The following is a 14313-nucleotide window of genomic DNA, read 5'->3' as shown; positions in this document are numbered from 1 at the left end:
CAGATAGAAGCCGGCAGCGTGTTGGCGCCGCCAGCGTCGGCCAACCGGATTACCGGAGAAACCTCCGGTGGGCCCCGGGTCGTCACACTTGTTATATTTAGAAGAGCATAGACGGCCCATGCCAAATTTGACAATGATCGGGCGCTGATGGACACTGTTTCCGCCAGCGCCCGATCTCAGCCGGGACACTTGATAGCAGGGCCGGCACAGTTTCACTGCGCACTTCCTATGCGAGTCCGCAATCTGAATGCCGGCCGCGGCGACTCGCCCAATGACGTCATTTGTGCGAGCCGCCGCGGCCGGCATCAGAGCGCGGACCCGCAAAGGAAGTGCACGGTGCCTGACTGGGAAGGAGTAACTCTGCATGACATGCCGTGGGGGGGGGGGGCTGCTGTAATGGAAGCTGTGTGTGGAGGGGGGGCTTTAATGGTTATTATGGTGGGAGGGGGGCCTGGCCCTTTCTATTTTTTTTCATTTCCATTTTTCACTCCCCACCATCAAAAATCTTCAACTTTTTTATTTTTCCATGTACAGAGCTGTGTTATGGCTTATTTTCTGTGTAACAAATAGCACTTCATAGTGACGGTATTTAATATTCCATGCCGTGTACTGGGAAGCGGGAAAAAAATTCCAAATGCTGTGAAAATGGTGAAAAAACGCATTTGTGCCATTTTCTTGTGAGCTTGGATTTTACGTCTTTCACTGTGCACCCCAAATGACCTGTCTACTTTATTCTTTGGGTCGATGCGATCACGGGGATAACAAATTTGTATAGGTTTTATAATGTTTTCAAACATTTACAAAAATGAAAACCTCCTGTACAAAAAAATGTTTTTTATTTTACCATTTTCTGGTGCCAATAACTGTTTTGTATGGAGCTATGGGTAATGTCATTTTTTGCGACTTTCTGTGAGATTTTCAATGCTACCATTTTTAGGACTACGACCTTTTGGTCAATTTTTATTGAATTTTTAATATTTTTCAAAATGGCAATAAAAATGCCATTTTCTACTTTGGCCACTATTTTCTGTTATGGGGTTAAACGCAGTGAAAAAATGTTATTATATTTTAATAGATCAGACTTGGCGATACCTAATGTGTTTATGATTTTTACTGTTTATTTATATTTATATGACTTCTAGGGCTTCTAGGGGTGATTTGAATTTTTAGGCATTTTTTTTTACCGTATATACTCGAGTATAAGCCGACCCAAGTATAAGCCGAGGCCCATAATTTTACCACAAAATACTGGGAAAACCTATTGACTCGAGTATAAGCCGAGGGTGGGAAATGCATTGGTGACAGCCTCCCCAGTATATAGCCAGACAGGCTCTGGCCCAGTGTATATAGCATGCAAGCCCCTGCCCCAGTGTATATAGCCTGCCAGACCCTGCCCCAGTGTATATAGCCTGCCAGACCCTGCCCCAGTGTATATAGCCTGCCAGACCCTGCCCCAGTGTATATAGCCTGCCAGACCCTGCCCCAGTGTATATAGCCTGCCAGACCCTGCTCCAGTGTATATAGCCTGCCGCCGCTGCCAGACAGATCGCACAGAAGATATACGGGGGTCAACGGAAAGGTGAGTTTAGATATATTTATTTTTTTGACTCGAGTATAAGCCGAGTTTGGGTTTTTCAGCACATTTTTTGTGCTGAAAAACTAGGCTTATACTCGAGTATATAAGGTATATAATTTTTTTTTACTAACTTTTGGACCCCCTAGGGTACTTTAACCCTAGGTTGTCTGATTGATCCTACCATATACTGCCTTACTACAGTATGGCAGTATATAGGGATTTTCCACCTCATTTTCCTCCCCATTCATCACAATGGGGCAGATTTATCAAGCTGTCTGAAAGTCCGAATATTTCTAGTTGCCTATGGCAACCAATCACAGCTCAGCTTTCATTTTACCAGTGCTCATGAATATTTTAAAGAAGAGCTGTGATTGGTTGCCATGGGCAACTAGAAATATTCTGATATTCAGACAGCTTGATAAATCTGCCCCAATGTGTGAATCACACATTGTAATTAAAGGGTTAAAACGAGACAGCCTCAGGTCTTCCAAAGCCCTGAGGCTGTCATGGCAACCGATCGCTGCTCTCTGATGATGTCACGGGGAGTGTCGATTTTCACCAAGATGGTGGCGCCCACGTCCTGCCATCTTTTTGCAGCTGACGGCAGCTTTTCTGGTGGTGAGGGACTTGATAGCATCTGTGGTCAGTGCTAGCACCATTCACGGGTGCTCCTAGTAAGTGTTTGCTGCAATATGCAGCAAAGACCAGCTATGGAGAGGGCTCAGCCAGTGAACCCTCTCCATACACCCGCAGCAGACGTTAAAGGGTTAAGGGCATGTTTTAGGATTGTTTTAGAGTGGAGGGTGTTTTCAGGGTGATGAGCTGTGTTGATGTTACTAATGTACACAGATGCGTTTTTTTGCACAAGCAAATATAGCAGGTTTTACCATTTATTTACACATAGGGGCACATTTACTTACCCGTCCCATTGACGCCGCGATCCTTAACCCCTAGGTATAAGGGATGTATGAAGAGGGCTCACGGGCTGAGTCCTCTTCATACAAAGGTGGGGGTTTTTGCAAAATGCATAAAACCCCCACCGCTAATAACCGCGGTCGGTGCTAGCACCGATCGCGGCTATTAACCCCCCCGTTGCCGCCGGCAAAGTCGCCGGCGGCATTTAAAAGACGGCGGCGCGCGGGCGCCGCCATCTTTTTTTCGATCGCCACGCCCCCGAACGTCATCGGGGGGCCGCGATCGGTTGCCATGGTAGCCTCGTGTCTTCTTTTGACACGAGGCTATCTGGCAGCTGCAGATTCGTTACAATGAGCCAGTGGCTCATTGTAATGAATGTGCTGCAAAAATGCCATATATTGCAATACAGAAGTATTGCAGTATATGGTAGCAGCGATCTGACCATCTAGGGTTAATGTACCCTAGATGGTCTAAAAGATAGTGAAAAAAAAAATAAAAAAAAAAGTTTAAAAAATAAAAAAAATTAATAAAATATTAAAAGTTCAAATCACCCCCCTTTCCCTAGAACGGATATAAAACATAATAAACAGTAAAAATCACAAACATATTAGGTATCGCCGCGTCCCAAAATGCCCGATCTATCAAAATATAAAAACGGTTACGGCCGGCGGTGACCTCCGAGGCGGGAAATGGCGCCCAAATGTCCGAAATGCGACTTTTACACCTTTTTATATAACATAAAAAATGAAATAAAAAATGATCAAAATATCGCACAGACCTCAAAATGGAAGCAATGAAAACGTCGCCTCATTTCGCAAAAAATGACACCTCACACATCTCCGTGCGCCAAAGTATGAAAAAGTTATTAGCGTCAGAAGATGGCAAAAAAATTTTTTTCTTTTTTGTACACATTCGTTTAATTTTTGAAAATGTATTAAAACACAATAAAACCTATATAAATTTGGTATCACCGCGATCGCACCGAACCAAAGAATAAAGTAGGCATGTTATTTGGAGCGAAGAATGAAAGTCGTAAAAACTGAGCCCACAAGAACGTGACGCACGTGACGTTTTTTTTCAATTTTTCCACATTTGGAATTTTTTTTCAGCTACGCAGTACACGGCATGTTAAAATAAATAACATCACGGGAAAGTAAAATTTGTTATGCACAAAATAAGCCCTCACACAGCTCTGTACACGGAAAAATGAAAAAGTTATGGATTTTTGAAGTTGGAGAGCGAGAAATCGGCCGAAAAACCCTGCGTCCTTAAGGGGTTAATGTCCGACAAGGATTCGGGTCGGAAATGCATCTGACGGACCCTTAGTAAATGTGCCCCATAGTCTTGCATTCTTTATTTATAATGAGTGGGCCCCAAATGTAATTTTCTCTGGTGGGCCCCAGATACTCCAGTCCAACCCTGGGCACCGCTATCTTGGATTAGATTGTCACTCTATGTAAAGTTCAGGGAGTGACAATCGGTTGCCATGACGGTCTCTGGTCTTTATGTGTATTTTCAGTAGATCTGTCACAATGGGGGTCATTTACTAAGGGCCCGAATCGCTCTTTTTCGTCGGGTTTTCCGAAAATTACCGGTTTGCGCCGAATTGCCCTGGGTTTTTGGCGCACATGAGCGGATTGTGGCGCATCGGCGCCGGCATGCATGTGATGGAAATCGGGGGGCGTGGCTGTCGGAAAACCCAAAAGATTCGGTAAAACCGCGGTATTGACACGCACTTGACACGCACTTACCTGCACCCAGGATAGGACGGTGAACTCCGGGGAACTCCGGCGGACTTCATCGCAGAAGCGACACCTGGTGGACATCGGGTGCACTACCTTAGTGAATCGCCGGAAGACCTGATTCCTCGCTGGATCGCAACAGGACCGAGTAAGTAAATGTGCCCCAATGTGCAAGTGGCACTTTGTAACAAAATCCACATATACTGCCATAGTGTAGTATGGCAGCATATATTAGAAGCAGACAGACAACCTAGGGTTAGAGTACCTTAGGGGGTGTAAGAAATAGGGGAAGATATCTTTTAAAAAATTTAATTTTTTACAAAAAGCTTAAAAGTTCAAATCAACGCCCTTTTCCTAAAATTGATTTAAAAATAAACAAATCATAAACATTTTAGGTATCGTTGTGTCCTAAAATGTTCTATCTATCAAAATATATTCCCTTGGTTGAACCCAGTAAAGGAAAATAGTGCCCAAAAGTCCAAAACGCCTCTTTTTCACCATTTTGTTACAAATAAAATGGTCAGCTTATCCCGCAAAAAAGACACATCACCAAACTCTGAAAGAAAGAATTTTTTTTGTACAGAAGGTTTCTTTTTAAATGTATTAAAACAAAATAAGACCTGTATAAAGTTGGTATCCCTGTGATCATAATGATCCTAATAATTAAGGAGATGTGTCATTTGGGGCACACAGAGAAACCTATATAAACCAAAATGACGCAAATGCATTTTTTCACCAATTTCACCGCACTTGAAATTTATTGCCCACTTCCCAGCACATGGCATGGAATATATTTGTGAAGCACAATTTGTTACACAGGAAACAAGCCCACACACAGCTCTGTACATAGTAAAATAAAAAGGTTTTTTGAAGGTGGGTAGTGAAAAATGAAAACAAAAACAAAAGAGGATCATGTCGTTAAGGGGTTAATACATAACTAGACCCTGCTAACTTGAGAGATAGCTGATAGACATTTGAATACTGTTACTTAAAGGGGTTGTGCAGAATGGGCTATTTTATCGATTGTAGAAAAATATGTACAAGATCCGGCACACTAAACCATTTAAGGATAAGAGTACATTAAAGCTTCTTTATTCCATGTGATTCATGCTGACAGATCATGAGTAAGGCAGTTTTTGTTGAAACGCGTTGATCTGGATGTACCTGCACGTAGGTCCTAGGCTGTGTAAATATTATAGCCTCTACAAGTCTGGAATTCACTTTTTATGTGTGGTAGTAGAAACAAGCTTCTTGGGGAATGGAGGATGTGTCCCTGGTTTGAGGACCTTTGGAGGACCTTCTAATGTCCAACGATTCCAAGGATTTAATGGGTTAAGGTCCTTAAGTATAAAATTTGGTGTGCTCTTTGGATGGCCTTGGGCAGGGCTGGCTCCAGGTTTAAGTGGGCCCCTGGGCGACAGAGCCTTAGTGGGCCCCTCCGTGGGCCGCCCTCCAGTGGCCACACTGCCCCCCCTCCCCTGCGGACACACTGACTACCCCCCTTCCACCTGCGGACACATTAAACCCCCCCTCCCCCTGCGGACACACTGACCCCCACCTCCGGACACACTGAACCCGCCCTGCCGACACACAGACCCCCTCCCTCCCCCTGCGGACACACTGAACCCCCCCCCCCCTCCAGACACACTGAACCCCCCCCCCCTCTGGACACACTGAACCCCCCCTCCGGACACACTGAACCCCCCCCCTGCTGACACAATGACCCCCTCCCCCCTCTCCCTGATGACACAATGACCCCCTCCCTCCCCCCTCTCCCTGCTGACACAATGACCCCCTCCCTCCCCCCTCTCCCTGATGACACACTGACCCCCTCTCTCCCCCCCCTCCCTGCTGACACAATTACCCCCTCCCTCCCCCCTCTCCCTGCAGACACACTGACCCCTTCCCTCCCCCCTCTCCCTGCAGACACACTGAACCCCCCCACCCTCCGGGAAAGAAAAAATAATCTACCTTTCCTGGTTCCCCCGGAGCAGCGCCTGCAGCTGTCTTTGACCTGGGATTCCCGTAATCCGATGACGTGATCCGATGACGTCATCATGTGCGCCGGCTTCAGAGCTGTCGCATACCCTGCGGAGCGCTGCATCGTGGGAACCGGGACAGGTGAGTTTTAGATTCTGCCTCTATGCTGCGCTCCCGACCAGCGCAGCATAGAGGCATAAAAGTGATCGATCCGGATGTGTCTTATAGCGACACTGGTACAATTGATCCGGGGGCCCGAGTGGGCCCCTCCAGTACCCCGGGGCCCCGGCACTTGCCCGGGTTGGCCGGGTGCTGGCGCCGGGCCTGGCCTTGGGCCTCCTTTAATGCTTGAGCCCCGGGCTACCGCCCTAACCACCTTAATTATAACTTACTACTGCCACAGGTGCATAATCCCCACATTTCTGGCACCCGACTTTAGTAAAGTTTTTCATTGTGATTTTGTACGGTGGCCCACAGCATAATTAATTTGACATTAATTGATTGACATTAATTAATTTTTCCACCTCTAGAAAGGGTTGTGAAAGTTTATATACTTACTTTTGGTAGGTCCAGATGTATTCCAAAAAAGCACCGTCTCTAGAAATAAAAGTATAATTTAAACTCTGAAAAACTTCACTGAACAGTCTTTCTTCAAACAATTTTAAAGTAGACACTATATTCAGGAAGGTACTTATCACCGAACATCAAGGCCAAACCCAGTGGAATTGGTCAGATTGTGAACTGATTCATCCCTCAAAAGAAGAGTCCAATAGAAGAACGCTTTACACAATTACAGATTAAATTTGGCGTTACAAAGGGATGTTAAGTTTGTGTATAGCAGTTCAAATCGTTCCCAGCAAACAGCTCTTATTGTAAAGACAGTTCCAGTGGTAGTTTGGAACACTTGCCCCTGTACAATAGGTTTGCCTGGTCTTATGTTTTGTGACTCAACTGTTCTTTCTAATGGATAGATCATCTTAACAAGTATGAAGTTCTTAGACAACCTAAACTCTTATCCCCAGCAATACATTATTTTACTGGCACATAAATCTAATGCTATTCTTTGCAGCTTTTGGGATACAATGAAAAGCCACTGACCCTTCAGATGTTCATTGGCACTGCAGATGAACGCAACCTGAGACCTCATGCCTTTTACCAAGTTCATCGAATCACTGGGAAAATGGTAGCAACACCCAGTTATGAAGCTCTTGTGGGAAGCACAAAAGTTCTGGAAATGTCTCTTTTGCCTGAGAACAACATGTGTGCCAAGTAAGTTGCATGCCACAAACAAGATTGAATTAAAATTACATGACACCTTTTCTTCCACTGTGGCTTATTAAAGGGGACCTCTCACCAAATTTTTCACAAATACAGCTAGTGGCAGGTTCCCATAGATCCCTAATAACTGACTCCCTTATTTTAGCCAAATATTGTTTCCCTCACATCCCCATATAATCAACTTTATAATTTTTTCCTGGTATCGAGGGAAATCTAAAGCCAGTTGAGGTGGATGTGGCCTCCTCAGGCTGACATCATCACCGGTCATTTAGCCTCCTTGTGCTGAATCCAGCAGCTCATCCCTTCTTCGATATATATCTGATCAATGAAATCACAACATGCCTGCATGGACTTCTACTCCTTTCCATGCCTCCATGCCAGCATGATATGATTTCATTGATCAGATTTATATGCATAGGGAACTGTTTGCTAATGTTAAGAGACTAAAGGACCCGTGATGATGTCAGCCTGTCATGAGACCACACCCCTGTGACTTGCTATAAATATCCCAGGATACCAGGTAAAATTATGAAGTTGATTACATGGGGATCTGAGGGAAACAATTTTTACCTAAAATAAGGATGTCAGTTAATAGGGCTCTATGGGACCCTGCCACGAGCTGTATTTATGAAAAATGTGGTGACAGGTTCCCTTTAAGTATCTATTTCTGTAATTCTATATGCTTTTTGAAGGAATGTATGCAACTAATTTGATATTTTACTAATGGATGATGTATATATCCATGTTCCAGTATAGACTGCGCTGGAATCTTGAAGCTTCGGAATTCAGATATTGAGCTCAGAAAGGGTGAGACAGATATTGGCCGTAAAAACACTCGTGTCCGCCTTGTGTTCCGGGTGCACATTCCACAAGGTGGAGGAAAAGGAATCTCTCTGCAAGTGGCCTCTATACCTATAGAATGCTGTAAGTACAGATTATGGTTGGTTTTAGCTTATTTGTAGGGCAGTGAGTTATGTATGCATTAGAGGCAATATACACCTTTATGCGTGAGAAATACACATATTGGGACACATTAACTTACCCGGTCCTGTCGCGATCCCACGGTGTGTTGACCGACGAGGTCTGCCGTGATTCACTAAGGCAGTGCGCCCCTGTTCCTGCATCTGTCGCTTCTGTACCGAGTTCCACCGACGGTCAAACCCCCCCCCCCCCCCCCGATTTCAGTCACGTGCAAGCTGGCGCCGATGCGCAAAATTCCAATCGCGTGAGCCAAAATCCTGGGGCAATTCAGCGCAAAACAGAAATCGCCAGGAAACCCGATGAAAATGTGTCCGACGGACCCTTAGTAAATGAGCCTCATTGTGCTAAGATCCTGTAGGAAAATAAGAAGCACTTACCTGGGCAGTGAGTGAGTGTGACACTGGTGGGGGGACATTTGACTGAATTGTCTCCTGTGAGATTGCAAGGTAAGAGGGTGCAACTGAGCTGCAGGACCTGTTACAGTTTTTAGTTGATGCTTCTGAATAAGATGAGAGAGAGAATTTACCACCCAAATCTTAGTTAGCTTATAGCAATAAAATAACTGTGGAGCTATGCTCTATTTAGCTATCAATGCAAAGTGTCTTGCACTAAACATTTTCAATACATCCCTATTGCTAAAATTAGTTGAGTGTTTTTTATAAATACAATAGGCAGAAAAGAATAAAATAGTTAAAGATTATTGCACGTCAGTTGCTTGATCTATTATTAGCTATAGAGATTCTGACACACAGGGAGTAAGGGGAATTACTTTGTAAAATGCTGGTCTTAATCTAAACACTGCTGGGACCAAATGCACCACAATTATTAAGAACCACATGTATTTAAGGCCATCCATGTGTCATAAACTGAAATTTACTTTATGCCATGTGCTGGACATTTCAGATTTAATCAGTACCAAACTCTTTCCCATTTTTATAAAAAGTGGTGAGAGCAGCACAAAATCTACAAAAAGTCCTACTGCTACACCAACCCAGTATAATATACATCTTTTTTTGCTAAATCACATCACCATACCACCATTTTGATCAAGTATTCAAAATGGAGAGTAGTCACAAGAGTGTGACTATAGCCAAACAGGGGGAAGAAGTAAGATTTCTCTTTACGGAGAATTTACCAATTACGCCTGCCTTGTAAGTGTGTGGAGACTTATAGCTATTAATGCTCCACCAGGGTATTCTGGAAAATATGTTTATATATTTTCCAGGATGGGACAAGGAAAACAACGCCTCTATTTGCTACTTTGAGAGGCATTCCTTAACATGCTTGAGGCTTAACATCAAGCATTACTTTCAGGAAGCTGAATGATATGATGTAGGTTTAAAGCCAAACCAGTATATCTGATCCAAAAGGAACAGATTCTCAACTGTAGACAGCACTGTCTTATTGGGTCTCCTCAGAACAGCATAGGGAACTGGTGTACTTGAATGAGAGGCTATTGACGAGGGTCAGTAAGTAAGAGCTCTCCTTATGGAAACTTATTTGCAAATGGCCAAACAGAGAATACTAGGTGAATAATGATGACAGGGAATCTTATGAAGATTTGTAAATAGGGGACAAGATGTAAACTTTCTACCCTTAATTTAAATATAATTAAATTTTGCATACATAATTTGCTGTGAATTTGCTCTTGCAAAATAAGTACAACCTTTCAGGCTCCAGGGCTAGTGGACCCACTGGACCACCGCGGACGATGACGTAAGCCAACACCTGGGACTAGAGTCTAAGTGGCACCCGGTCTTCACCAGAACCACAAAGTTTTGATTTGGTGGGGCGTGGTACCACCAGGTCATTCCACAGGTGCGACTTTGTCCGCGGTGGCAGCCAAGGTGAGATACAGAGTCAGAAGGCAAGTTCGTGGTTGGGACAGGCAGTAGGTCAAGACAGGCAGCAAAGGTTCAGGGTCAGAGGCAAAGCAGAAGGTCAAGGCTGGCAGCGGAGGAGCATAAACGGGAACAGGTGCGGGATCACAACAGGAGATCAATACACAGATAAATGACAATGGAGCAAGCTTTCTCTTAGGCATATAGCACGAAGATCCCGCTGGAAATACTGAAAGAGGCTGGCTTTTATTGTAATCCAGGAAATGGCCAGTGCCAATCAGCGGGGCACTGGTCCTTTAAATCTAAGATCGCCAGCGAGGGGCAAGGGTTGGCCGTGACACAGCCTCATGTTGTTATGTACATACTAATCATTCGCATCATTAGACCGATGCTAGTCCTAAATTTAAAGTAAATCTACCATCAAAATCAAGCATGGTTAAATGAAGGACACTTAGGTTGCATTTACACGAACGTATTCTGGATGGGCATAAGTCCGGCGCCATGGAGAGGAGGAGGGGTGACCCCTTCCCTCTCCATAGGGATCCACGGCATGTCCTATCTTTTCCCTGTGTACGGAGCTGTACGGTGCCGCAAGCTTGCGGTCATACATGGAGCCTTACTCATAGATAATGGTACCGGGAGTGTAGTAATTTTTATAGTTGTTATCCATGGCCTCCTTTCTTCTAAAATCAACTTCTCAGGCTTTTACAATGAGCAAAACATGTCTCTCCCAACCCCCTGTTCTCTCCTTCTTCCCTTTACCTGTGTAATCTAGCAGCAGTAGGAAGGGGAGACCTGCTCTGCTCACTGTAACAGCCTGTAAATCTAAAGCACAGAGGGGCTCTAGAAACACCCCCCATAACCATTCAGGTTAATTAGTATAATTATAGGAGTTGCTATCAAAAGAAGTAGACCATGCATGACACATATAAGAAGATTATCACATAAACATGTGCAACACCCTCGCCGATGCAATGGCGAGGGAGGGTTTGCGAATACGTCCCACCTGCATGTAATCCCATTACACTACATGGTCCTTATAGGACATAGGGGATATTGCAGTGGTGCATCCTGCCTGGCAAGGCAGAGGTTAAGTATTTTGTATGATGCAAGATGCTATTGTCCAATGATATGTGTTACATCCTGTGCTCTGTAAGCTGAGATGTGATTGGAGGAGCAGCCACCACCTGACCAAAGGGAGGTAATAAAACCCCCTGGCCAGGAATGTTCTAGGTCTCAGATCTCAGAACACTCAGAGAGATTCAAGTGTAGGAGAATCCTAGAGATCAGTGTGTGCGTGAGTAATCTCTGTCTAGCCCATACCAGAGCAGGAAGAGCCTAGCCCCTGCCTCTGAAGAGTGGAGCTAATAGATTAGAGTTAGTGTAGTGAGGAAAAGGGGTATCATCTTACCTTTAAAGGTGATACCTGAAGCCCTACAGGACAAGCTGAAGCTTCCTACCAGGACACAGCTGCCTCCCAGCCTGCCCTCTACATCCAGGCTGGTGAACTATCTCCTGAGGCTCCCTCCAACTCACATCTCGGCACTCCATCTACCTGTTAAAGGCACGTTGCTGCTGTTCCTGCCGGTTCAAATAAAGAACTGTAAGTTGTTTTCTTCAACTTCTGTCTCCGTCTGGTCCCTGCTAATACGGCTGCCTTCATCACCGGCACCCTGTCCATCACCCAGAGACTCACACTCGGGACATTAAGGGGTTGCCCCAGGGAGATCCGCTATAGCAGCCTCTCCCTCATCTTTTCTTGCCAACACCACCCTGCTGGAGACCTGCCAGGCTGTAGGACAGCCCTCCGGTTCCCCCGTACCAAGCACCGTGACAATAGCGTGCTTAGGCCGCAACCGCCAGCCACTCCGGTACCGCGGGCCCCGGCTGTCTCCAGGCCTCACCTCAAGGGCTAGGCCCCGGTGGGGGATGTTGCAAGTGGCGTCACGAATCACAGGATATATACTTCTGTGCCTTATCCTGGCACTAAAGACTGTACTTTATTAAGAAACGATCGTACTGCCTAACCCTGCTGCCATTCGGGTATAGGCCCAAGTGACTTTGTGTGTTTCACATTGAACTGTTTTACTGCTGCCACGTGCTGTCGAGCTCCGCTCCAGCACTCAGGAGGTTAAGCCCTGCAAGAACTGTGTCAGCTCTGCTACATCCGGCGCTGCTGCGCCCGAAGCATTTACCTCAGAGGCGTGTGGCGCCGCAAGTATTTCCAGCCCGCCAAATCCTCACTGGCGGGAACTCCAGAGGCGTCACTAAGCTCCGCCCCCTGCGCGAGTGGCGCGAACTACCGTGGAGGAGGAGCTGGAGCGAGTGCGGCCGGCAACGAAGAGGGTTAATCGGCCATCTTGGATTTCGGCGCAGGCCGCGCCTGAAGCCTGTCAGCAGTGTGCGCCTCATCCGGAGTTCCAGCGCACGTGTCCTGCGACTGGAGAACACCGCTGAGCATCACCGAGCCCTGCTGCCTGCCGGACATCGGGAACGGAGACCTTCGTGTACCGGAGCTGCCCTGTCACCGCGGCTGATCCTGAGTGAGTACCGCTGGGGAAGTTAAAGGGGGGTAGAGATTGTTTCCGACGCTAGGTTATTGGCTCGCCTCCCAGGGAATAGTGACTGTGTCTTAAAGTGCCCACGTCCCATTCTAGCCATCGCCCATAGCAACGGACATTGTGTAACCCTACAGACTTCCCTCAGCTAGGCCAGTCATGTCCGCCCAGGACGAAGATACGGGACTGGAGCAAGTCCCATCCCCTGGTCCCTCCTCAGGGTACCGGAGCATGTTAAGTCCTCCAGAGAGTCCCTTCAGCCCTGCTACAGCTAGTGTCCCTGGGACTCCCACCATGATGCCTCTGACTATGCCCTACTATCTGGGGGCCCCCTGGTTACCCTACTATGAGGGAGAATCACATACTCTCCCTGAATTCAGGGACAAGTTGTTAGCCACCTTCGCCTTGCTCCCGTTCACAGAGGAACAGAAAGTGGGCATCCTCATCGGGCAGTTGAAAGGACCCGCTCTCCGGGAAGTCAAGTCTTGGCCCCGAGCACAGTGTCAGAATGTGGTCCAAATTCTTGATAGGCTACGCAACACCTTTGACAAGTGTACTGTCTCCGAGTTGAAGCAGAAATTCTTCGGGAAAAGACAGAAGCCCCAAGAGTCCCTCCGAGACTTTGCCCTCTCCCTACAGGAGACATGGAAGGCCATCACCTGCCTTGAGCCTAAAGACGCTGAAACCTCTGATCAAACCTTAAGGGAACAATTTATTAATGGACTTGTTGATAGAAATCAAAGGTGTCAACTAAAGATCATCTCTTCTCAACATGCCCAGGCCTCTTTCCTTGAGTTTAAGGAAATTGCCATTGACATATTAGGAGACCGACCACCTACTGGACCGCAGAAAGAGCCTGAATCCGTGGAAATGGAAGAATCTGCTCTCGCTTGCCATCCCACGCAGTCAGCATCACCTACTCCTGCGGCTATGGAAGCTACTGGCATATCAGGACCGGTCCCTAATCTGGCGGACACCCTGCATCAAATCCTCGATCGGTTGACCCAGTTGGAAGTAACTGTCTCCGCTATGAGGAGGAAACCTCCAGAGAACCCGGTATGGTCAGCTACTCCTCGTGACTCTCCGACTAAACAGCGCCCAAAAGAAGCGAAGTCGTTAAGCACCTGGAGTCAGAAGAAACCCCGCCAGCGGTGCAACTACTGCCATAAATATGGGCATGAAGAGAATGATTGTCGTCAGTTAAACGACAAACCCTTGGAGCTAAGGGACGACCTCCAAGGGAAGAACTTGTAAGTCCCCGAGATGCTAACTGGATGCCCAGGTTCGTGGGGACTCGCCCCATGGTTCATGTAACCATCAATGGAGTTACCCTACCGGCCTTAATTGATACCGGCTCTCAAGTGACCACCCTCCGGAGTGCTGCCTTCGAGAAATGCCGAGGAAAAGCATCCTTAGTCCAGCCTCCCAAGGCTTACTTGAAC

General features: G+C 46.4%; 1 protein-coding gene across 1 annotated transcript in view; it reads left to right on the top strand.

The window, feature by feature from the left end:
* NFATC4 (nuclear factor of activated T cells 4) overlaps positions 1-14313 on the top strand; it is a 77776-nt gene that overhangs the window by 37761 nt on the left and 25702 nt on the right. The window contains exons 4-5 of the mRNA XM_072149823.1: positions 7283-7482; positions 8243-8415. Coding sequence (XP_072005924.1) covers positions 7283-7482; positions 8243-8415 — 373 coding nt within the window. The remainder of the gene's footprint in view (positions 1-7282; positions 7483-8242; positions 8416-14313) is intronic.

Source organism: Engystomops pustulosus, chromosome 1, assembly GCF_040894005.1.
Source record: "Engystomops pustulosus chromosome 1, aEngPut4.maternal, whole genome shotgun sequence".
Taxonomy (NCBI): domain Eukaryota; kingdom Metazoa; phylum Chordata; class Amphibia; order Anura; family Leptodactylidae; genus Engystomops; species Engystomops pustulosus.
Note: the sequence above shows the minus strand (reverse complement) of the source record. Positions and strands in the feature narration are given on the sequence as shown.